This window comes from Phoca vitulina, unplaced genomic scaffold, assembly GCF_004348235.1.
Source record: "Phoca vitulina isolate PV1807 unplaced genomic scaffold, GSC_HSeal_1.0 scaffold1, whole genome shotgun sequence".
Lineage (NCBI taxonomy): Eukaryota > Metazoa > Chordata > Mammalia > Carnivora > Phocidae > Phoca > Phoca vitulina.
The window spans coordinates 28,946,852-28,973,535 of record NW_022589704.1 but is presented as its reverse complement, the minus strand read 5'-3'; the positions used below and the strand labels follow the sequence as shown (position 1 = coordinate 28,973,535).

Genomic DNA, 26,684 nt, shown 5'->3' with positions numbered 1-26,684 from the left:
GACTACCGCGAACGTAAGCTTTTTGACCTATGAAGGATCCGTAAAATCTCGCGATACTCCCAGCTCGCGAGAAAGCTGTCATGGCTGCGCCTGTATAGAACCACGGGGTTTTGACCTCAGGTGAGTGGACAACGAATATAGGCGGAGCATTTGGCAGTGCTACACCGTAGACTTCTTGCGTTTTGGGGGAAGATCTTAGGAGTTGCTTGGGTCTTACCTTTAGGGAGGTGGGTTAATACTGGGTGGCCCAGCTTGGGAAAGATTAGCTCATAACACTTTATGAGATCTGGTGATACTGGCTGATGATTTATCACCCTCCCAAGCTCAGGCCGCATGCAAGCGTCACTTTGGTTTGTTGATTCCTCTCCTCACTGGTTCTACTTGTCCCAGCCCCTGTGCTTAAAGTCCGGGTTCGGCCGTTGCTAAATCTTCATTTTAAAAAAAGTATCCGTCAACGTTAAAGTTTTTTCATTGAAGACCTCTCCAAAGCAATGGTAACATAAAATGCCTTTCTTAAGAGGAAACTTTGTGGGAACACTTTTCACCTGAAATTTCACTTTATTTATTTATTTTTTAAATACGGCGACTACTTCCAAAGTAACCTGGCTTCTCTAAGACAGTTTACACATTGTGGGAGAAGTGGAGGAAGCCTATATTGGTAAAGTAGTTTTACCGTTTTCATCTTTAACGTCTCCATAGGTTCCCATTTTGGTGTCTATTAAATTCATTTCCTTTCTTTAAATAAAAGTTTTGCTTTAATTTTTATTCCTTTTATAGTTCCTTCCCCTACAGGAAACCAACGGCATGTCTTCTCTTTAAACAACGGCTTGTCTTCTCTTTCACTCCCTGAAGTGGCACTGTATTATATAGACTACTTTAAAGCGATTTGAAAGCATTTGAGTGGATAGCACAATGAATAGCAGAGCAGGTTCCTTTTTATGGAACCTCAGACAATTCAGTACTTTAGTTCCAACAAGCAGAACTATGAGGATGTATCCTTTGGGATTTTCCAGACTGAAAATTGTTTATTCAAACTGGAACCCAAGAAACCTTCTCTTAAGTGACTTTGGTAATGGAGTGCAGTCATCTATTAGGTATCTATTTCAGGATGCCTTAATTTTTAAATCAGGAGATAATTTTCAAGCAAAGGGCATAGGCACTGAGACAGTCCTTACAGTCAATAGACTGCTTTGTCCTAGAAGACTGTCCTTTGATTCAAAACACTCTCTTGACCCCGATGATGGATTGAAGAAGATAACATTTCATCATAAGGCCTCCAATGAAGATGTGCTCACCAAGGAAACAAAACCAACCCCTGTCAACTATAAAAAACTGTCTCAGGAGTGTAGTTCTCTGAGTGATGTGTTAGATAGATTTTCAGAAGGACCTATATTTCCCGGTAGTAACTATTTTTCAGCAATGTGGATAATTGCCAAAAGGATGTCTGATGACCAGAAGCGTGTTGAAAAACAACTGATGTTTAACCACCCTGCATTTAACCAGCTGTGTGAACAAGTGATGAGAGAATCCAAGATCATGCACTATGACCACCTGCTGTTCAGTCTTCATGCTATGGTGAAGCTTGGAATTCCTCAGAACACTCTGCTGGTACAGACTTTGCTGAGGGTGGTCCAGGTAAAATCAAAAGGAGACTTAAATATTTTACACAGTTTGGCATATTTTGAAAGAATGAGGGGAAATAGAGATGGATCCTCCTTGGAAGGGATTATCAGTGGAATAGGTAGTTTATATTCATTTCTGCATATACATGATTTAGAGACCTTAAGTTAACCAGGTCTTGCCTTCCTTTTGCTGTGGGAATTTATGAAAGCTTGCACCATTTTTCTTTGCCAGAGATGACTAATAGTGAGTAATAAACTAAAATGAGGAGAGGTATAAAATATACAAGGAAAGGTTGGTTAGTTGAAGGTAAGAGAGAAGGGAAGAGGGGAGAACTAGTATTTATTGAGTACCTACGCTTTTTACTTATTTAATCCTCTCATTAGCCCTGTAAGACGAGGAAACAGATTTAGTGATGTTAAACAACTTGGCTAAAGTCAAACAGCAGTGGATTCATTTATTCATACTGTAAACATTTATTTAGTGTCCGTTATGTATCAGTTACTACACTTGTCACTAGAGAGATTTAGGAGATGTGATTCTTGTCCTTATAATGTAAAGGGGAAGACAGATACTTGTAAGGCAATTGCAAAAATAACCAACATTCATTTAATAAGTCATATATTTACTACATTATAGGCACTGAGCTGAGCCCAAGGGAATATAATTATGAACAAAATAATGGCCACAGGGAGCTTTCAGTGCAGTGGAAGAAAAATTTAGTCTTGTAAGAGTGTATAACAGACTTCTAACTTAGGAGAAGGCCTTCATGATGGGAAGAGGAGACAGGGGAGGAGGATACAGGATTAGTGTTTGAGGCAGAGATATATGTATGTAGTTTGAAAACAGAATTGCCTCATGTAATCATCAGTGTAGCCTTTTAAAACAGATACTACTTTAATTTTACTAATGATTAGGAAATTCAGGCGTAGGTTAAATAACCTGCTCAAGATTACCTTTCTGTTAACATCACTATTTATAGGTCTTGATTTGCTGGATGAATTAACAAACACCTAGTTCATGGTAGAACAAGGATTCAAGCTCAGTAGGAGATGATATCTAAGTTGAATCCAAGGAATGAGCAGTAGTTTGTGAGTGAGAGATCGATAGTGAAGGGGATAGTATTTGAAGAAGAGGGTAGCCTGTTCATCCAGAAGAGAAGTTTACCAAGTTTGGGGAGCTAAAGTAGTTCAGTAGTGCTGAAGTATAGACTGCTGGGGTTGTGTGTTTGAGGGAATAGGGAGGAAATTACATAATTGTGGCCGGGGAGGAGGGGTTATGGGTATAGGGGCGAGATCTGAGTCTGGAAACGGGAGGGTGGGTATTAAATTATAAAGAGCCTTTTATGCCTCTGTAAGGATTTTGGAGTTATCATATAGGCATTGGGGATCCATTGAAATATTTTAAGCAAAGTGTCGACATGTTCAACTTTATATTTTAGATCACTGTATGAGTGGAAAATGGACTGGAGGAAGAGTGAAATTGGGTAGAAGAGCCACTTTTAGTTTCAGACAAGCGAGTCAGTGTGCTGTTTGATCTCACTGAAGCACCAGATACGATGATGAAATGATAATGCATTGACGTAATTATTTACCTTTTAAGGGTGGACATCTCAGACTTCTAAACTCAGTGATCAGAATTAAATAATTTTTAAATTTCGAGGATGATCTCACATATAATCCTATTATAGAATTAAGTTATTAAGCATATGAGTTTTTAACTTTTTATGTTACTGTGATTTCCATATGTCCTTCATTAAGAATGAATTTTTACTTGTGTGTATGTGTGTTGAAGCCACACAATATATCCATGTTTATTTGGTAGACTGTGTTCCCTATATAGTTATTTAAAAGTGATTATGATAAGTCACTACCTGGTTAGTAATGCTTTTACTAGAGTTTGGACGGGTATCCACATCAGCATAGCTTCTGCATTGGTGAGGTATGAGCAGTGGATATTTGGAGTCAGAATATATGTATGTATGATTGTGTCTCCCTGACCTGTTGGAATGTTGTAAAGACATTTTAGCTAGAGATGAAAGGTCAATATGTCATTAGTGAATTTACCCTTCAGCCAAATGGTCTTTCCTTTCACAGCAGATATTGATGGAATGGTGTAAATCGCTATGGAAACCCTCCCATGGGAATGAGACCTTTCTTTTTCTTTTCAGCCTTATCCATTTCTTCTTAGTACCTGGTGTTCTCACCTGAGACTTCATGCCTTGTTTGTCATGCCATTTTAGCAAAAAAGCATACCTCTTTCAGCCTAAGTTTTCCCACCTGTGATGACAACTACTCTTGTGAGTTGTATGAATTGGTTGTGATTAAACTGTAGAGCCCTAAGTAAGCTGTGTTGTTTCTCTTAACTTTCTGAATTATGCCCACTGCCATTTCTAGAATCTGGATTAGTGCCTTAACCCAGGAGATCTGAAAGAAGGATCTGAGGCCAGGGGCTCCCCTTGAGACCCAGATAGTGGTGGTAAAATGGGATAGCAGATGTGGATCAGAAAACTCACAACTGAAGTTATAGTTTGATACCAGGAAAGGATATAGAGAAATTATAAGAGGACAGCTGTCTAAGGTTCTTTAGGGATGGACAAATTGCCCCATGTACCTCTGTAGCTCTTATATTACTACACTTGTCTTCATGCTGAACTTGAGTCCTAAGAAGAAGTAAAAATAATGTTTGATAAAAGTTATTTCAGAAGCAGAGGAATACAATCAATACCAAATGGGTTTTCAATGGTAATGGTAAATGTAAAAAAAGTGTTGATATATAAAAGTGTGTATTGGTTATTTGGAAAATTCATTACATGTGACATTTTATTTCTCAAAGATGTTTATTGTGGGCTATGAATTATTGGTTTGATGCTTAATCATTTAATTGAAAGCTTCAGTTCAGTGCTTTTGCTTAGGTAAGGTAGTCTACTATGGGCTTATCATCTGCAGTGTTTTTGTAATTATTTCAATAGGAACGTATCAATGAGTGTGATGAGAAATGTCTTTCAGTTTTGTCAACTGTTTTAGAGGCAATGGAGCCATGTAAGAATGTGGACGTTCTTCGAGCAGGGTTGCGGTAAGTACTCTCTTCATGTGGCATTCTCTATTCTGTTTATATCTCGAATCAAAAACCCAAATGAAAACTGACTTGCCTTATTTGGGTGGGGAGAGACTTTGTTGGTAGTTACAGTCTTTAATACCTTATTAAACTTAAAATCCTGATTCTGGATCAAGTAAAGCTAGAGATAATGCTTCTCTTAGGGTCCATTATAAAAACTGTGTGGGTAACATTGAATTCTAAATTGATCTTATAAACCTAGTACTGATGTGGGCTGGGAGTGCACTGACATTTACTTGGCTCATAACGGTTATTTGGGCACTGTGTGGAGGTTACATGATGCTGACCTGGCCCAAAAAAGAGCTTGAGTTTTATAATTTATAAAATTGATGCAACTGATCTAATGTCATAGGTCAGTGAGAATAATACTGAATTTCCTTTTTCATTGACTATGCAATGGGATATCTTACTATAATCTCCTGATGTGATTTGTTTGTTCATGGTAACAGAATAATGTGAGAGGAAATAGTGCTAGATTGGTCCTCGATCTTTAACTGCTTACACTCCCTTGGGCAGGTAGGTTGTTTCTGTAGGCTTCATCTTCCTTGCCTAGAAGTAGGAGCTGGACCAAATGACTTTTAAAATAATTCTTCTGGTTTTCAGATTCTAGGAATGTGGTATTTATTGTGTCTAATTACAGGATACTAGTTGATCAGCAAGTCTGGAAAATAGAGCGTGTCTTTACATTACAAGCTGTGATAAGATGTGTTGGAAAAGATGCACCGATTGCTCTTAAAAGGAAACTGGAGGTAAACACATTTTGAATTTTCTCAAGTGGGTAAGATTTGAAAAAAAAATTTCTTATGACCTGCTATCGGTTCCTAAAGTTAGTTTTTTAGGAGGACATCATTGTGCTTTTAGGTTCAGTTTTGCTAAAGTGAAGTAATAGAAGTTGATTTATATTTATTTGTATATATAAATATATATATATATTTTAAAGATTTATTTATTTATTTGAGAGATAGAGAGGGGGAGAGAGAATGTGCACATGCGAGTGAGAGGAGGGGCAGAGGGAGAGAATCTTCAAGCAGACTCCCCACTGAGTGCGGAGCCCCAACACCAGGCTCAGTTTCATGACACGTGAGATCATGACCTGAGCTGAAACCAAGATCGGATGCTTACCCCACTGAGCTAGCCAGGCGCCCCCGTACATATAAATCTGTATATTTGACCTGTATATCTGTTTGAGTCATTTTGCTGAAACTTTATCCTTTTTACTTAAAAATAAAAGTTTAATATACTTTGCCACAAATTATAAATTAAAGTTTGTCTTTCTTTAGATGAAAGCCTTGAGAGAATTAGACAGATTTTCTGATTTGAATAGCCAGCACATGTTTGAGGCATTAGCTGCCATGAATCACCGCTCTATTATACTTCTGGATGAATGCAGTAAGATGGTCATAGGTAAGGGGAATTTTTCTTTCATGCTTTTTAGCATCTGACCTACTGTTCTGGACTGTAATTGTTAGTTTTAAAAACTTTACTGTTATACAAATAATAACTGATGATATGATTAGACCTGAGTTTTACTTTTGCCTATTAGTTTTTTTGTTTTGTCTTTTACAAAATACAGTGCTCTATTTTTCTAAAGAAACAAACATATTGAGTGTAGAGTGTCTTGGATTTTAAATTCAAAGCCATCTGGTAATTTTTGTTTGTTTATTTAACTCATTCTTAAAGGTAATATCCATGGGTGTCCTTTTAAAGTACTGAGCAACATATTGCAGTCTTGCAGAGACCTCCGGTACCGTAATTTAGATCTTTTTAAGGCAATAGCAGATTATGTGGCTACAACTATTGACATCTGGAAGTTAAAGCAAGTAAGTTTGTTAACAGTTTAGAATAAGCCTCAGAAATTTTCAAGAAGCACATCAATTCATTTAACATTCTGGGTATTTCTCTGTCAGCTTTATAGTAGTTAAGAGACTAAAATATTCCAATGTTGAAATGACTTTTGAAAAAATAGCTCTTTATCATTTCTGTCTAGGAGTTACCTGTTAATATACTATTTAATCTTTTGACCATCTTTCCAAAAGAAAAATTATGTTGTCCAAAGTTTGTTCTTCTATTTGTTTTTTAAAAGATAGTGTGGTACTTTGGATAATTAGGATTATTTCTGTCTTTCTGTTTTTCTTTTTTAGACTTAGAATAGTAAAAACAGGTGATGTGACAGGCTTATGTGTTCTGAAGAATAAAATGCCATTACTTAATTCATGTCTGTCTTCTATTTATGGAAGGTTGTTTTGTTCTTCCAGAACAAGAACCTTTAAATTTGGGGGCTATGTTAGTAATAGAAACATCTAATGAAGCAGCTGGTAAAAACTTCTTTTTGTAATGAAGCCGCAGTAATTGTGTTCAGTCACTAGGTTCATTTTACTTTGGAGAGTAAGGTGCATATTGAGTTTGCCATGGAAATTGGTTTTGGAAAGAGAAATACTAATAGTGAGAAGTTCCAAGAGGGAAATGAGAAGTGAACTGGAAATTTTAATTTAATCACAGTATATTTCATCTCTGTTCTCATTTGTACAGCTCAATATTGAATATAGAAATTTTTGAGTTACCTCTTAGATGTTTTGAATGTAGAAAGTGTCTAGGTTTGGAAGAGGGAATAGTTCAAAATTGAGTTGGTCATTTTGAAAAACCTCAGAAAAGGTATATTTAAGGTAGTTTTTAGGTCTGATGTATGAAAAGCATGTAAGAAAGGATTTATTTTTAAATGAAATGGAAGTATGGAAACCATTGTATGCTCTGGTTCTCAGTTTATAAAAAGAGGTTGTTTATTAACATCTGATTCAGGAATTGCTGGAACAGATTTTGTGAAGAAAAGAGAATTGTTTCTTTTTAGGGAATATTCTCTTCATCTGGACAGTTCTATTGCTGTTTTAATTTTTTGAGATCTAAAAAAATTCCTTGTAGCATTCTATAATTGAAAAGTTTTCCCTCAATTCATTCTTTTTTTAAAGGTTCTCTTTCTCCTCATTTTATTTGAAAACCTTGGCTTTCGACATACTGATTTGATGGACTTGTTCATGAAGAAAGTGATAGCTGATCCTGCCTCTCTAAACATGAAAAGCATTATCTGTATTCTTCATGTGTATTCTTCTCTCAATCACTTCTACAAATGCCAAACCTCAGAGTATGTACTTGTTTTTTTTTTTTATTGCCACATAACATACTTCAAGAAAAGGTTACATATTATCATAAGCTTAATGCATTATTACAAGTGAACACATCCATGGCTGTCATTATATCAAGAAATAAGGTGTAGTATTCTTTATTTGTGAAGTTATTTTTGTTGGGGTTTTTTGTCTTGCTTGTTTCTTTGTTCTTTATGGTGTTATTTGTTAATTCAGCATAGGAGTCTTCATTTCAAACTCTCCTAGCTTATTCCCTCAGCTCCTGAGTTCATAGTTCAGTTTTGACCCTGCCTATTCATTTGGTCCCAAATTACTGCTTTCTATAATTGTCATTTTTAACCACAACCATGCATTTCTACTATTAAATACAGCAGTTCCTCAGACATTCTGGGCTCTTTCATACCTCTGCTTTCCACCCAGAACGTCTTTTCTCCCTCTCTAGATCAGTTTGAGTTCACTAAAAACAAAAATGTATATAAAATGTCATTTTTTTTAGAAGCACAGACTCTGGAGACATATTGCTTAGGTTTGAATCCCAGCCCTGCCATTCATCAGCTCCTTAACTTTTGGCAAGTTGCTAATCTGTGCTTCAGTTTCTTCATCTGTTAAAACGGGGAGAAGAAATAAGAGTTATTCCTAATCACATTGAGTCAGGGATTAAATGGGTTAAGCTGTGTAAAAGAATTACAGTGTAGTCACAGGGTGGCAGGAACAAACTAGGCCAGTTCTGAGGGTCTCAGTGGCAAGAGTCACAGACCATCTCTTTGCCATCAAGTGAGTGACTTGACTTCAGCTGCTTTCTGTCCTTGTGGTTTCCCTCAGGATTCAGATTTCCAGAAGAGGAGATCCGATTGAGTTTGGGTCACACGCCCTCCCTTTGGAGCACATAACCCAAGAAGTGGTGCTGGGCCCGCTGAACAGCATCTGCCCGTCGTAGCCTCTGCTGTACTGAAAAACTCTGTTCGTGCTGTGTTTCCCGTGCCTCCCTGGCTTGTCCGTCAGAGCCCCAGTGCTTGTCACATCTTCTATGAATCTCTGGTCGAGCCTTGACACAGAGCTATAATTATATGTCCGTAAGCCTGTGTCTGCTTCTCAGTTGGAAAGCTCTCCAGAGTCAGACCCAGCTTCTTGTTATTCTGAACTTAGCACAAGACCTGGCACAGAATAGGCATCTAATGAAGGTGTACGAATATCCCCCAAATTCCGTCTTCCTCTGCTCCCCTGGATTGGTTTTCTTCTGAGGCTGTCTCTCATGTACCTCCAGCACTTTCTTGACAAACACTGTCAAGCTAAGTGGTAATTGAAACTCCAGAAACAGCTGCATGGATTCCATGGTATTAGGAGAACAAACACTGGGTGGTTAGGGAGTTTTTCAGCTCATTGTGGGCATCCCAAGAGACAGCTTGGTCCACATTGTTACATCGTGTTCCCTGTTCTTCCAGTCTACTTAAGGAGGCAAGTGTTGGACTTCCAGAGGAAGGCAGTAAATGGAGGTACCAAATGAACACTTGACAGAGAAAGGATGATGGTGTCTTCGGCTGCAGTGGCAGATTTATAGAAGCAGGCTAACTCAGACCATTTGGGAAGTTGATTAGCAGAGAGTGGTAGAAAATTTGGCTTAGCACATTATATATCCACATGTGGTACGTTAATCATTTTATTTATGTGGTGGCTTCTAGGGGAGAGGGTGTATTAAATCCAGAGTATGTTCCGGGGTTTGGAACCCAAGAAAGAAAACATTTAGCATTTCAACTTTCGTTTCAGTCCCCTGGTTTCTTCTTGATCTGTACTTACCACCCCCTAGATAATCCCAGATTTGCATCTCTGGTCCTCAGTGTGCTTCTGAACTCGAGAATATCTGTGGCTTGCTTGTGGTCACCATAGATCTTCTTCCTCTTCTTCCTCCTCTTTTCCTGCTTCTTCTCTTCCCTCTCCTCCGCCTCCATCAGTTATTTACTAAAAACTATGTGAAATGATTTTTTAAACCACCTTATTGAGGTATGATTAACATGTAAAAAGCTGTACGTGTTTAATGTACACAACTTGGTGTACATAATTATTCTTGATTCATCTTTCTCTACTAACATTCTCTTCTTTGTGTCTTCCTCATCTAAATTTGTTTGTTTATTTAGCCAGAAAACCTATACCAAGCACTTGGGTACTCAGGACAAAGATGAGTAAGACACAATCCTTTTTTTTTTTTTTTTTTTAAGATTTTATTATTAAGTAATCTCTACACCCAACATGGAGCTTGAACTCACCACCCTGAGATCAAGAGTCACATGCCACACCAACCGAGCCAGCCAGGCACCCCACGACACAATCCTTTTTGCCAGGATTCTCTGTAATGGGTAAGGTAGACACATAGAGTTTGGCAATTAAAGACAGCTTGAAAATTGGAGTGATAGATTTTATGCAGAACTTATGACAGTAGAGGAAGGATGCACCAGAACTCTAGCCTGGTGACGTGGAGCTTCAGGATGAATGCCAAGCGGTGCTGCCTGGAGGAGGTGGTACCTAAGCAGATCTTCAAAGGTGGGGAGATAGGAGGTAACCATAGGAAGATAAGCAGGAAAGAAGACTCTGAGCAGAAGGGACACCATGTTAAAGTCAGGGAGGAAAGAAACAGCAGAGCATTGCAGGGAAGGACACGAAGTCGGGTGTTACTAAAGCAGGAGGTAAGGAGTGGGATGAGATCGGATAGGTGATTACCACCCAGGCTCCAAAGGCGATCGTCTGCAGCCCACCCTTTCTGGCCTCACTGCTGTTTCCCACCCCGTAGTAACTCCCGCAGTCCTGCTTAGCCTGCCACATCCTCCCACTCCCTCCCTCAGCCGTCTGCTGCTGCCTGTGGGACCTGCCAGCTGATCTGAGGCCTTTTCCTGGACAGCCTCATTGTGTGTAAGGGCTCGCTCCAGGGCGGGCTGCCTTCGCCGAAGAAGCAGCGCTCTGTGCCTCTGCCTCACCAGCAAGCAGATAGTGTGCCCTTGGGCCTCCGTTTCTTTGCTCGGTTCCACATGATCGTCCCTTTTCCCATCGTTTCCACTTCCTGAAATTCTCCTTATACCCAGAGCTGCTCTGTCTACTTCCTTTCCTGTACGCTATCACCATACTTTGCGTGTCATTCATTTTTTTCTTACAGAATGATAGATAGCTTATGTCCTAAGCCTGACCTGGGTTCAGAACCTGTCTGTGCCATTTATTACCATGTCACCCTGGGCAAGGGGCCCCACCTGAATTGATCTTTGCTCTCTTCATCCATGCTTAACTGCTTTGTCATACTGTAGAACATTAGTTCTGCGTGGTAGGATTAGGCTTGCAGTTCTTTTAACTCAGAATATTGATAGCTAGAGAATTTTAATTGGTTGTGAAACTATGGTGGTGTTCCAGACCTTACAGACACACTCAGGGTAAAAATGCAGGAGAACAGCTAAAAGGCTCTGGAGCCTGACAACTTGAATTCCAACACTGTCTCTGCTACTTCCTGGCTGTTTGTTCTTAGACAAGTTCCTCAACCTCTCTGAACCTGTTCACTCATCTTTATTATGAGAAGAAGAAGAATACCTGCTCCATAAAGTTTTAATAGAATTAAATGAGTCACAGCCTATGAAATACTTACTCTGCACAAGACATGTAGCAGTAGCTAACTGCCATTTATTGAGAATATGTATTTACTTTGAGATAGCCACCTGACCTGAAAGACATAATGCCAGTCTGATTTTCCTACTTCCTTTCTTTGGACTCCTTTGGTTCTCTGGCACCCTACTCTCCCTACCACGACCTTGTCTTCTATTTATATTTGAAAGCTGACTTTTCTTTGTTCCCTTGAAGGTTCCAAGAAGTTATGGCTACTTCTCTGACTGGTTATCTCCACCACATCTCTTCTGAAAATTTATTGAATGCTGTGTGTTCATTTTGCTTGATGAACCATTTTCCCATGGCCCTTATTAATCCACTTCTCCAAAAGGACGTCATCAATGAACTGATGTCAGGTATGGTGTCCGCATACAGTGGTGACAGATATAAGGCAGTCCCACTAGCTAGCTACTTTGTGATTCTGAATGGGGTCATCGTTGGAGCAGAGTTGGTTAAAACATGCAGAGCAGATGCTGCTGAGGAAAGGACCCAAAATGGTGAAGTCAGAGGTCAGTGCTTCAAACCGGCAAACCTATGCAGCCTCCTTTAGTAACAGACTCTTAACGTACAGAAGGCAAGGATCAGAAACACATCGCCATTGTTCCTTTTATTTATACCGTCTGCACCTGTGTGAAGGCTGCATGTTCACAGTGTTCTTTATGCCTTGATCAGAGGTGTTTGTACTTCCTAATCCTTAATGTCGCCTTTGGAGCTGAGTTCAGTCAGCTTTTGCAGCCTGAATCACTTTGTCACTCCTGGCCTATAATGAGGACACAGGCTCTTAGATCAAGCAGTCAAATAGTTCCCAAAGTGGTGAACTTATTTATACTCTTGGAATGAAATTAATTGTTGACTTTGGTCTTTAATATTAAATAAAGAAAAGCAATATCCGGCTAGATGTACAAAATTCAATAATGTGTCTGAGAATAGAGAAGTTTAAATTCTTTTAAAAACAATGTTGGGAAATTCCAAAGTCAAATTGTGAAGAAGGAACAGCACGTGCTGATTTTTTTTAAGCGGTGACAGTGGGGGAAACAGCCTTAAACCCAGGAAACATGGATTTGAGTCCCAACTTGGCCTTTGGTAAATCATGAGGCATTTGAACCTTCCTGGGCATTGCTCATCATTCAGTGAAGAGTTTAGACTAAATCACCCAGAAAGATCTTTTAACTTTCAAGCATAATCAAATACCGGGCACCGATGTAGGCACTGTGGGAACTAGGGAGACCCAGAGAGATTCCTCCTGAGAAGAAACAGATCATTAGAAATATAGGTACATTAATACAATGTCTTAAGCGTGGCATTAATGTTTCTTCTTAACTGTATAATTTTTTTCTCCTTTTTTTAGGTGACGAGAGGAATGCTCACAAGCTTCGTATTTTGGCTGCTTGCCTAAAATTGGATATTTCTTGTCACAACGTGGTAGATTTGGCCCCACCACCGCTGCCGTCCACGGCATTGTATCCAAACGTGAAGGTGGCAGATGCGCTAAGTAGCCTTCTGGGAGAAGGATACTTCTCAAAAAACAGACAGTTGCCACACAATTACCATATCGGTATGGGGCTTTCTTTGGTTTTCCTCTATTGTATTTTATTTTATTTTCCTTTATTTCGGGCGAAGATGAGGAGTTTTCCACGGCAGGTTGGTGGAGCGTTGGCTCCGGAGCTGAACTGCTGGTTCGGAGTCTTGCTTTGTGTGTGCTAGTGCTCTGTTCGCGAGGCGCTCACTCCGTCCCCTCGCTCTGTCCCCTTGCTCCGTCCCCTCGCCTGTAAAGTGGCAGTAGATGGAGTGCCCGCCTCATCGGGCTCCTGTGGTGAATAAATGAGGTGATGCGTATAAACCCCAGACTGGAGTCTGGCACATGGTGCGCTCATCATATGTTGCCTCTGATGCCATTATCATTATTGGTAGGGTTAGTACACATTTGGAAACAGTATCACTTTGAGCAGTGTTTGAAAAATTAATTCTTTTCTTTCAGATTTTGAAGTAAGAATGGATATTAACAGGAGTCAAGTGCTTCCATTTTCCGACGTGGTAACTTGCGCTGCAGATACTCAAAGGTTGCTGATGTATATTCATTTGCTGAGCTTTCTGAATTTAATTCTCAAAGACTTCATATTAAGTAGCAGTAACAATACTAAGACCTATTTGTGCAGAGCTTGTGATATACCAAGAGACTTATCATCCATTAATCTACTGCTTAGGTGTAAATACAGACATTCCTTAAAGACAGTGGACTGCAGTTGAGCCATGTAATGAAATAGGCAGTTTTTACAAATGAGGTTTTAAAGCTGAGTACTACAATAGAACAACGTTACCATAATTGAAATTATCCGTGCAGATGCTTCAGGTCGTGTTGCACACACCCTGTGTTCAGTCAGTCTCTGTGGAAAGGCCCTGCAGGGCAAAGATGAGTCACACATGGGCTGTGACCCCAAGGAACTTCTGTCCCCATTGCTTCATAGGACATGCACATAATTACAGTAGAGAACAGAAATCTGTAGGGCTTCACACTCTGTCTGCTCATGCCTTTCCATTCTCCAACTCTGTAAACTTTACCCCTTTCTGAATCCATCTAGCTTGTTCCTCGGCCATCTTTTTCACTGTGACCTTCCCTGTACACATTACCCATCTCCTCTGAAAGAAAGGCTTTCTCTTTGACCTCTGTGAAAGATAATTTTTCATTTTCAGGTACTCCACTGTTTGGGCCTCGTAATATAGCAACTCTCAGCCTAAAGTACTGAGGAGAAGTAAGGAATATGAGCATTCCTTTAAAAAATAAAATTTCTCTTATGTTATCTCAGATAACAGCCAAAGTATAACAGAAGACAGTAAGGATACAAAGGTCTTGTTTTTCCCCCAACCAACTTAATCTTTCCAAAAGGCCAAGAACAATGAAAAAACAAATTACACCTTCCATGTTTTGTTACACATACAGATTTTATCTTTTTAACAGTCTGGCCTTTCTCGTAGTGTTTTCTTTGTATTTGCTCTCTCCGTTCTGGTTTTTAAATGCTTCTCTCTCTGGGAGACAATATGTACAACAAGAGCATTTGTCATCTGGTTTATCTACATCAATACTTCTAGTAGCATAAATAATTATATTTAGATCAGAGATTAACACTGCACAGGAAGGCCTTAAAATGCTTTCCTATCTGGATATTTTCTTCATCAAGAATACAGCCATCCTTAAAGATGGTTGAGGGATAATCATGTAAAGCATTATTATAAGCGTTTGGTGTCTGTAGCCTTCGTATACTGGAGTATTTGCAGAGGCCAAGTAACAACGTGGAAGACAGTCAGGGCAGGAGGGAATGGTGACAGCTGTGGTCAGCAGAGAACTCGACTTTAAAATCTCCAAAGAACAGGAGTGCAGCACGATTGTAGTTGTAATCTCATTAGTAATGGGTCTTCTTTTGTGCATTTTCATTTTCAGAGTAGCTGTACTGTGTGTTCCTAGATCTACTTACTGTTTGGATTTAGCCCACCCCAGAGGATTCCTTGCTATGAAAATGCGACATTTGAAAGTAATGGGTTTTCACGTAATCTTGGTAAGAAAAAAATGCAAACAAAATACTTTTCAGTTACTGATATCCATTCTGCCGGGGGTGTTGTGGTTGAGCTTGGTTATGAGGACTCTAGAGGAATCGTCAGCAGTGTTGGACTAAGTACCTTAGTTATTTTTTCTTTGGAAAAGAAAATTTCTGTTCATGATGTGGTTTCTAGTCAGCTGATAACTATTATTTACCAGGAGTTTTATAAGTGCTACGTTTGGTCAATTTTATTCCTTTTTGTTAAGAGGAGAAATGTAAATAATTAGTTTTCTTATTTAATTTAAGACCCATGACATGATACTCAATTTCCAGAGTTTCTTGAACAAGGGAAGAAAAGATGTGAATTAAAGCTTTGTTTTCATGGGCTGATGTGAGGCTGTTGTAGGATGTTTGTCGCCGGGAAAAGCTGGATGGGCATGAGAGGAGAGTTCTTCTTCCCCCTCACACCTCATTTTCATTCCAAGCTCCACAGCTTTGCTTTGCTAGCCTCTCCAGATGTCTCTGTATGGAGCAACAACCTTATGAATGAACTTACATATATTAATGTTGGGATCTCTCTAAATGCCACTCATTTGGTCCTGCACATAATGTGAAGTGTGAACATTCTCATCTTCATTATGGTACTTTTTGTATCCAAATACGGATTACGTGCAGATTACTGAGGTTGAGATGGCACGTTTCTCTTAATGGGCTACTATTTACTATTTTTTCCCCCCATAATGGATATTATATGAATTCTCGGGAAGATTATCCCAAGAAGGGAGTTTTTGCACACTTTAGAGGGCCTTTAAAGTTTTCAGAATTTTCACTGGTAGAGCTTTCTTCAGCCCTAGCACATAGTCTTACTAAACCTTTAAAATATGAGTAATTATAAGATAACACTTGTTTTTAAAAACCAGTTGGCTTGATGTTACTTTGATATGCTTGGATCTTGAAACTAGTTTTTATTTTACTGTCATCGTCTTCTTGCAAACTGATGATTTTCCCCCTTCTTTGGTAAGGTCCGTAATTGGGAGGTGGAAAGGCTGGAGATGCAGGATGTAGTCACACTTTTGAAGACCAAACTCTACTCAGCTGAAGTCTTTCTTACTGCTGATGTAAATCTGCAAAGCACGTGTTAAAGTCAAAGCAGCCTTTTCGTATTAGCAGACATAAGTTTGTAAAAGAACTTTAATAAAGACTGCAATTCAGTTGTCAGTGGAATTCACCTTACTGCTCACCATAACAGAAAGTGTCACTTCAGTTTACTGTTAAAATTAATTTTAAGAGTGGAAGAAATGTTGTTTTTGGCATTTTAGAAGGTGACTCCAGAAGGGTCACTTTCCCAACCATACCTATTCCCTCCAGGGCCCAGATATTTGACAGATTCGTGGGCTGTAGGTTTTACTTTTGCTCGTTAGCTTTGATGCATTGAACACTGGTTCCTTAGTTGGAATGGGCTGCGGCTGAGGTGGCTTGGGCAGTCCTTGTGTTCGAAATCTGCGCATCTACACTCTCTCGGTAAGCTGTCCTGGGACTCAGGCATTGACCACATTTTTCAGTTTGACCACATGGTAGCCGGGTGCTCGAATTGCAGCATGTGTAAGAAATAACGAAATAGCATGGGCGGGATGGCTGCAGATGGGGCGTCTGCATTCGTAACAGGCATTTGAGGTGGGAGTGGTTTGTGGGTCCCATGGAAAGATGCACAGATGAGACTGCAGAGATGGCAAGGAGTCCAAATTTATTAAACCTGGTAGGCTGTGGGTTGCTCACGTCACTTTTGCCATTGCTGAGGTCCTTCCTTCCCCTTCTTTTCCCTCTCCCCGCCCCACCATTTCATGAAGTCATTTAGATTAAATATATAGCTGAACTATGTTGTGAGTCAGACCTGAGGACTGCTTTTCAATTACGTTTGTTCATTCTTTTGTTGAAATATTTGTTCAAATCTGCGGTATAGCTGTCTACCTAGTGTTTGACTCATGTGGACACAGACACTTTGACCATGAATCCTGATGCCATGTTAAGTTGGAATGGTTTTACCTCCATGCAAGAGACTGGATGTTTATGTCGCCCCCTCTGAATTCCTATGTTGAAACCTAACCCCCAATGTGATGGTATTTGAGGTAGAGCATTGAGGGGTGGTTAGTCCACGAAGGTGGAGCCCTCATGAACTGTATTAGTACTCTTACAAAAGAGACCCCAGACAGCTCCCTTGTTGCTTCTGCTATGTGAGGGCACGGTGAGGAGATGACCCTCTGTGAGCAGGGAAGAGGCCCCCACTAGACGCTGAGTCCACCAGAGCCTTGATCTTGGACTTGCCAGCCTCCAGAACTGCGAGAAATAAATTGTTGTTGATAAGCCACCGAGTTGATGGCATTCTGTTAACATCAGCCCGGATGAACTAAGGTACACCAAATACACAGACCTGCAATTTCTGGACATCTTGCTCTCTGCCAGACCCAGCTAAGTTCTCACACCTATGCTCTCTTTTCATTATCTTAACTCTTAGAGGTATAGCTCTATTAGGATCCTCTTGGGGGCTCTCATTTCCTTATCTCTAATATGAGGATAAATTATTTGCCATGACTATGCAGGTAATAGGGCAGGGCTGGAGTGTGAGCCTGAGCTGACTCGGGCTTAAGAGAGTTGAACCCTGGGGCAGCCATAAAAAAGCTCCAGCATAGGACTGCTCAACTGTCAGAGATTTTGTCCACTTATCCGGCCTGCATTTAGGAAAGGTTAGGGCTGAAAGGAAATTTGGCAATCATTTAACCCACCTCCCTCATTTTATGGTTGAGGAAGTTAGAGTTCAAAGAACTTGATTTTCATGAGTCTCAGCCCCGTCACTGATGCCCACATCATTCCATCCTCTACTGCCCTTTGGCTTGAGTCTCAGGAAATCTGGATTCTGGTTCCAGATTGGACAGCACTTAGCTTTGTGTCCTTGGCCCAACAATTTAACCCTTAGAAGCTTCAGAATGAGAGTTGAAAATATTTTATTAAAGAAACTAAAATTCATTCTTTAAATGTTATGTGTGTATCTGTTGCTTCTAGTGGCTAATTATGGCTCATGTTCAAAGGACTGGACAATTTTATGAATACTTGTAACTACCTTTTGAGGAAGTAGTTTCTTTGCATTTGTACCGGTTGGCATGGCAGATTAAAAAGGCATTCCTCTTTTATACTAGTATTACTAGTATCGGCATTCTTTATTGGTTTGTAGTCTAAAAAAGTCTCGTGAGACTCCACGTACAGCAAAGGGAAACAATTTAGTAATATATGTCTCAGGATAGAAAGATTTATTCCTCTAGGAGAATATTTACATATTCTCCTTTTCTGGTATTCATTCAACTGACTCAAAAAAAAAACCCAAAAAAACCCAAACCACACAGCCCCAGTTTGATTTCATAGACCCATTTCTCATTCAGTGAGAGAGGATCACTAGGGAGTTTATAAATCCAAATTATGACTACTCTTAATCAAGTCACAAAATATTTTATATCTTAGTACCACTGTCTCCACACTGTAGAAATGATGAAACTAACCTGTTTTACTGTACCAACCAACCAAAAGAGTGAATGTGAAAGGTAAAAGTTGATGTGTTTATATACACGGCTTGCTTCTGTGGTGATAAGTCAGCCATCTTGTGAAAGAAATTAGGTGTTTGGAAAAGACTTTAATTTCATTTATGCCTAATTCTGTGTTCTGAACTTTGAGTCTTGTTCGTGTTTGGAGCCGTGTTAAGATTTTTATTGTTATTTATTTTTTTAGCCTTGAACTTCTTTAAAATGTCTACATAGATTACAATTACGCCAAGTATACAAAAAGGTAAACATCAAGCTGAGGGGAAAAAATACATGATATATTTTTGACAAATATCTAAAGAGCCCCTATAAATTGGTAAGAAACACTCATGTAACAAAAGAAAAATGAGCAAAGAACTGATCGACACAAAAAAATTTCAGTCTACTACTAATCAAAACCATGCACATCCAAAAAAATGAGTTACGTTTGCCTTTTAAATTAGCAGTTTTCTTTTTTCAAGAATTGCAGTACTGCTGAAGAAGGTGTGATGAGGTAGGCACTTGCAGATGCAGCTGGTAGAATGTAAACACCTTTCTGGAACAGATTCTGTGGCTCCTCCCCTCCCCCTGTATTTAAAAAAAATTACTGTGTAATTGACAGTGAACTGCATATATTTAAAGTGTACAATTTGATACACTCTAACAGATTTTACATATAAAATATCCATGAAAATATCACCACAATCAAGATAATGAACATACTCACCACCCCTAAAAGTTTCCTCCCTCTTTGCCTTGCCCTTTGTTCCCTGGAAACCACTGGTCTGCTTTTTGTCACTATGGAATGTCCTTTGTATGCATCCAGAGTCTTGGAAAGACTGGTATCTATTGACATTGGCCAGTAATTAGGTTTTTAATGATCTTTGTGCCTATATGCGTACATAGTACACACTTGATAAATATTTGTATTACTCCTGCATTGTGTGTAAGGATTCTTATCACTCCATTGATATGGTATTTCACTGCATATGAGCCAGACATTGAAAATTATGTGTGTTCATCATCACTGGAATATATATCATTTTCTAAGCCCTTGCTACTCAAAGTGTGGTCCACAGACCAGCAGTGTCACCATCATCTGGGAGGTTGTTAGAAATACAGAATCTTGGGATCCATCTCAAGACCTGTTGAACCAGAATCTGTATTGTAACAATCCCAGGTGATTTATGTGCTCATTAAAATTTGAGAAGCACTGTTGTAAGACATCATTTTATTATTTGTAAAATACCTGGATGTGCCATAATTTACTTGACATGGCGAAAACCCTACAATTATATTAAATGGAAAAGCAAACACCAACTCCATATACTCGGATTCAAATTTTATTTTTTAAAAATGCAGCTTATATAATGCATGCATGTGCAGAAAAAGACAGGAAGGAAAGGGATAAAGATGGATATTTCTGAATAGAATTGTGATTTTTACCCATATTTTTCATATTTTCAAAAATGAATATGTATTACAAAGAAAACAAATCATTAGTTGATCTCAATTCATTCCTAATGTTTGATTCTCCAAACAGCATTGTAGTAATTAGTGATAACCACGAAGAGCTTACTTAGTGTATTCTCAGAATCATGGGGGATATGAAGAAGTTAAGACGGGGATCCTCTCAAGTTGCTTATGAGATAAGACGCCATTATTGTTTGTCAAAAGAGAACCTGATGTGTGAAAAGGCTCAAAGCAGAGGGAAGAGGAATTCTGAGGGGAAAGGGTCACAGGGTTGGGTTTTCAGAGCTGGCTGTACAGGGGAGAATGAGTAAGATTTGGTAATATACAAAGGGGGACCATATATAATCTGAACATTTCTTGCAGGTTTTGTATGAGATGGAACAATAGTGGTGGTGGTATATGTGATAAAATTCTGATCTAAATTTTAAAAGGGAAAGGAGCCAAGAGCATTATCCTCTGCTTAGAATGTTAACGTAGTAAATAAGTACTGTGAAATCTTGTTCTCTGTGATAATGTGGCTCACTACTCCATTCCAAGCCCGACCTTTTTTATGTCATGGTGCACATAGAAAATGAAGTGTTTTCATAGCACTAAGTTAAGGAGTATTTTGAGTGTTTATTTGGCGGTTAGTAGAACAAAATATTATATTTTCTTCATATGCTATAATAACGAAAATCAGTAAAACCCAAGTATTAGAGAAGATTTTAAATACTGATTTTGTGTAAAATTCCCAAACACATTTTTAAAACACCTTAATGAGAAACTTGATCTTGCTTTCTAGAGAGAACTGGTAAATATCAAGTTGCATGCTTGATATGGCTATATCCAATTCTTGATCAAGATATTTTAATAGGTCTTCGAATTCTTGGTAGTCACCATTGACAAGAAACTTTGTTTACATAAGTAGCTGATGAAACAATTTTTTTTGTTTTTGTTTTTGTTTGTTTTTTTAAAATTTTATGTTAGTCATCATACATTACATCATTAGTTTTTGATGTAGTGTTCCATGAATCATTGTTTGCTTATAACACCCAGTGCTCCATGCAATACGTGCCCTCCTTAATACGCATCACTGGGTTAACCCATCCCCCCACCCCCTCCCCTCTAGAACCCTCAGTTTGTTTCTCAGAGTCCATAGTCTCTCATGGTTCATCTCCCCCTCCGATTTCCCCCCCTTCATTTTTCCCTTCCTAGTATCTTCTTCTTCTTCTTCTTTTTTTTAAACATATAATGTATTATTTGTTTCAGAGGTACAGGTCTGTGATTCATCAGTCTTACACAATTCACAGCGCTCACCATAGCACATACCCTCCCCAGTGTCCATCACCCAGCCATCCCATCCTTCCTACCCCCCTCCACTCCAGCAACCCTCAGTTTGTTTCCTGAGATTAAGAGTCTCTTATGGTTTGTCTCCCTCTCTGGTTTCATCTTGTTTCATTTTTTCCTCCCTTCCCCTGTGATCCACTGTCTTGTTTCTCAAATACCTTATAGCTAATGAAATAATTTTAAACCATTTTTAAAACCATTCAAAAATTGAAAATTCTATTTAGGGCCTAACAGCTCTTCTTGTTCTGTCATTGACAAATGCAGTGTTGATTTTTTGTGTGTGATGATACAAATGGGTTTGAAATGCAATTGAATTTTTTCGTATCAAGTATTTCCAAATAATAATGAAGTTCTGATTGTGTGTGTGTGTTGTTAGAACAGTCACCCTGCAACTAGTTTGGACATCTCTAAGCAAATAGATATAAGTCAACAGAAGAGATTTGGGGCATCTACCTGGACCTGTACTTATGAGGAGCTGGCCTTCCCCAAAGCCAACTGTCTGCACCTCACCATTGAAACTGTCAGCAGCTGGAGTGTCCCTCGTCCATGATGGTCAGCAGCTCAGCCAGCAGCAGGCTTCTTAAGTAGCTGTCCGGGTAATGGGACACATTCCTGGCTTCACACAACACATCACAGCACAGCAGGGAAATCCAATGCTTCTCATCTTCTTTATCTGTAGGAACCAAGGGGTGAGCCATCAGGCCCCACTCTGTCTAGGCTACAAGGTGCCTGCAAGGACTAAAAGAGCCTTGTAGGAAGAAGCAGCCTTCTGCTAATGGCCAGAAGTTTACATCCAAGCACACTGTGTTTAAGCTAGATAGAGTGGTTTCTGTTAAAGATACTAGAATGTATCTATCTATATCTATCTATCTATCTATCTATCTATCTATCTATCTATCTATCATCATCTATCTATCTATCTGTCATCTATCTATCTATCCTGGAGCCAAAAATTGGATACCTTTTTATTTTTTAAAAAATATTTTATTTATTTATTTGACAGAGAGAGACACAGCGAGAGAGGGAACACAAGCGGGGGGAGTGGGAGAGGGAGAAGCAGGCTTCCCGCGGAGCAGGGAGCCCGATACGGGGCTCGATCCCAGGACCCTGGGATCGTGACCTGAGCCAAAGGCAGACACTTAACGACTGAGCCACCCAGGCGCCCCTAGGATACCTTTTTAAAAAGCTTTCTGAATTTTGCTGCAAAGAATTTCAAGGTTAGAGACATACATCATGTTACTAAGACCCAGTAGGACTATCATGTATACTGCCCGCTGGTTTTACGTGTACCTCGCCCTCAGGAGGTTCTTTCAGGCAGCAATAAATGTTCCCTGGCAGATGAAAGGCGAGACCAGCCCTCCTCTCTTATTTTCTGCTTGTACACCCAGTTGTCACCATACTTCTCCGGTTTTCAACTCTGGAACTCTGCCAGTTCCATCTCAGGCAATCTCTACACTAGGACCCACATCATCCCGAAGAGGAAAAGAATAACATCTAACTTTTGCCTAATTGTTTCAGGAAATCCATTCCTATTTTTGCAAAAAAAAAAAAAAAAAAAAAAGCAGTGAATGGGGGAAAGATGTGGAATTCGTTAAATACATAAAGACTCTGATCTTGTCATAACTTTTAAGTTAAATTAGACAAAAAAGCTAATGCTATAATATTTGGGAAACTTTGAAGTGCTTTGATGTCACTTAGACTCATCAGAAAATCTCCCGTCTACCTTATTAAATGCTAGCCTCAAAGAAAAGATAATGGAAACCGGGCAATGTCCTCTTCACCAGCTCGCGGTTCACATCGAGTTGCATCCACGGCTAGTGCCCCTGCTGTAGCCGAGAGGGGGGCCCACGCAGTCCAATCCACGGGGCTGTGCCTTCGAAGTGCTCGCTCTCTCCCAGCTGCCCCTGGGCGGGACCCGCCACGGGCATGGGGCTGTAAGAGGGCTCCCTCGCTCCCTCCGTGTCCTCCTCGGGGAGCGCCAGGCTCCACAGCCATCTACCTCAAAGCCCCCCTGTGGGCCAGGGCAGGGAAATCAGAACAGGTTTTCCAGGCTCAGCCTCCTACCTTGCCCAGCAATATTTCTTGGGTGACGTGGGTAAACACGTAGCCACAAAGAAAAACAGATGCAAGCAAGGCAGCACGGCCATCGCCACCCTCCGTCTGCTGGATTCTATTCATCTCGTAGAATGGATACTGTACCCCCTGAACAGTAACTTCGCATTGCCCTTCCTGCCAGCCCCTGTCAACCACCATTTTCTCTCCGTCTGTATGAATTTTAATCACTCTAGCTACCTCATATGAGTGGAATCATACAGTATTTGTCCTTTTGTGTGATGACTTATTTTGCTCAGCGTAGGGTCCTCCAGGTCCATCCATGTGGTAGTAGGTGTCAGCATTTCCCTCCTCTCTAGGGCTGAGTAATATCCTACTGTATGTATAGGCCACATTTTATTTATTCATCATCTATCCATAGACACTTGGGTTGCTGCCATCTCTTGTATCAGTGTGTTGTGGGTTTTTTCCCCCCTTAGAAACATGTTATTCTCTTGAGTGTCAAACTGTTTTAAATATTGGTCTCTCATTTCTAGAGCATTTTCTTACCCTAAAAATGATATATTTCTGTCTCTCTTATCTATCATCTCCTCTCCTTAGAGTCTTTAGTTGTTTATTTTTTTAATTAAGCATGTTACTGTAGTATATTTTATGTGTCCTGATATCATTTCACTGTGGATTTAATATTTGGAAATAGCAAAAAGTCACATAGGGCAAATTTGATGAGCTGAGAGGCTGATTATGTTACAATAGCAACGACTGATTACGAGGTGACGCTTATAAGCCGGGTACTCAGTATGCAAGCCCTTCATCCTTAATCTCGTTCAGTCCATACCACAACCCTGTCTGGTGACTATTAACAAATATTAGTATAATTTTATAGATGAGAAACTTGATACTCAAGGGCATTCAGTGACTTTCCTAGGGGTACACAATTAGAAAAAAGAGCGGGATGCTTGGGTGGCTCAGTTGGTTAAGTGTCTGCCCTCAGCTCAGGTCATGATCCCGGGGTCCTGGGATCGAGCCCCGCATCAGGCTCCATGCTCCGCAGGAAGCCTGCTTCTCCCTCTGCCCACTGCCCCTGCTTGTGCTCTCTCTCTGTGATAAATACATAAACAAACAAACAAACAGACAGAGCTAGATCCACAACCCAAGTCCTTCTGACCCCAAAGCACATGTATGTATCATTACATTATTTCTAGAACTTTCCTGATGATCACATTTACTTGCATTCTTGATGAAAATACAAATTCCTGGGCCCTTTCCCAGATACACTGAATCAAAATCTACAGAGAATGGGCCTGAAAAAGTTACACTGCTTGACATCATGGTATCTCCACCATGTTTAGGTTAAACATGTAACATCATGTAACAGGAGATTGTGTTGTGCAGCTCAGGGCTGCAGGCAGTTCCAGCCACAGACACTCAGAAATGTTAGGAGCATTAGTCATTGGAATGACAGTAGAGGATTCAAAGTGACTTCTTTGAAAGACAATACTTATTTGAATGTTCTGCTGTGTAGTCATTAAAATGAGCAGCCTCACTGCCATGTAGGCACAACTCCCGTTAGGATAAAGAGATTGCATTTTATAGTGGAAAGAGTAAGACAGCCCTGGTCTGGGATCCTGGGGAAGTCTCTTCGCTCTTCCGAGCCTTGATTTCTGCATATGTAAAATGGGGATGCTAATGCCCAATTTGAAGGACTATTGTATATATTAGAAATAAACATATATACCTTGTCATGTGATAGGTGCTTCATAATTGGTAGTTCTGATAATGATAAAGCAAATTTTCCATGGCGATTGTAAATGTGAGCCGCAATCCTTGGCAGTGATCATTGTGTAATAAATTAGGCCACCAGGGTTTCCAGCTGACGTAAGTCTGGAGCTGAATCTAGAAAAAAATGTGCAGAGAAGCTTCTGTGGCTTTCTTATGTAGATAAGGGCCGTGGGGGAGGGGGGGACGGGGGAGCTGCAATATTTTAAAAGGAATTTTATAGTGCAAAGAGCAAGAAATGAATGACACTGTCCCCTAGGTGGTGCTGCATCATCGTGAAAAGGCAAGTGGGAAACTTAGTATTTTTAGAGGTGACTTCCTTGTGGTTTGAATTTCAAATAAGAGCAGGACAGCTCCCTGGGACATCTGGGAAAAAATGACCGAGAAGAAAGAGTCTTTTTAGTAGGATTGAGTGTACAATACTCTGGCCCGTGAGGCCCCATCAGGTCTTGGGTTTGCTGTAGTTGGAAACAGGAAGCGTGGTCAGGCCAACTTTTATTCATTCCCTGTTGGAGCCGTGACTGATTTTGACAGATCGAAAACCATTTATAACACTGCTGTGGGGGATAGTTTAACCTGGGATATTAGGTCTGGCCCCTGTAGGGACCGAGTATGGGATTGGAGGGATGTGAAGATCCCTGGAATATTCAAATATATATGCTAATGAATTTTCACAAGAATAGCCCTTTATTGTTCTGTGCGTATCACTGTGCATTTCTCAGCTACCCTTGTCCTTTCCAACCTCAATTTCTGGGCAACCTATTTTTTATTCGGCATCAGAAGCGATAGCATCTGGGAAGTGAATCTGATGAATTCTGTCTGGCAACCAACATCCTTCAGACTGCCAGATCCTGGGGGGAGAAAACCGAGATGCTCAGGAGTTGGTTCAGGGCCAGATATACCTGTCCTTGAGGTCCCAGTGATGGGGGAGGGAGGCTGGCCAAATGCGGAACTTCTGAAACTCCACTTCCTGAGTTCATTTCCATTTTGGCAAAATGTGACTTTGGTTTCCAAGAGAAAGACTTCGCATGTATTAAAATGTCTCAGTTGCTGAAGTTGCTTTGTGTCCTCCACTAAAGCCTTCTGCCATCAATCCCTATCTCCCAACACATTTTCAAATGTGGTGTCTTTGGGAGGTAACCATAGCAACAGAGCTTATTCAGAAATGCCTGAATCTAGGCAATAAAGGGAGAGGCAACCCCATGGTATTTTTCCCTGGAAATTCACAGGACACTGGATTCTAATAGTTGCCTCGGCTGAGTACTGTTAGCTATGTTCTAGGCACTGTGCTACTTTAAGACATTTGATTCTTAGGACCACTCTCTGGGGTAGTCGTCATTATCCTTTTAAAACAGCTGAGAGAACTGTAGCACAGAGATTTTGGTGGCTGCTCCGTGGTTGTACAGCTAGTGAGATCCACTGGGGCCCGAAATCAAAGGGCCCCCGAT

General features: G+C 40.1%; 1 protein-coding gene across 1 annotated transcript; it reads left to right on the top strand.

The window, feature by feature from the left end:
- The first annotated feature begins 40 nt into the window (after positions 1 to 40).
- Positions 41 to 19,227, top strand: FASTKD2 (FAST kinase domains 2). Its single transcript, XM_032403684.1, has 12 exons — positions 41 to 120; positions 778 to 1,635; positions 4,592 to 4,695; positions 5,378 to 5,486; positions 6,018 to 6,141; positions 6,418 to 6,557; positions 7,701 to 7,873; positions 11,706 to 11,866; positions 12,859 to 13,065; positions 13,489 to 13,570; positions 14,947 to 15,061; positions 16,066 to 19,227. The coding sequence occupies exons 2-12, from the start codon at positions 913 to 915 to the stop codon at positions 16,183 to 16,185; spliced, it is 2,058 nt and encodes a 685-aa protein (XP_032259575.1). The 5' UTR covers positions 41 to 120; positions 778 to 912; the 3' UTR covers positions 16,186 to 19,227.
- Positions 19,228 to 26,684: the final 7,457 nt, after the last annotated feature.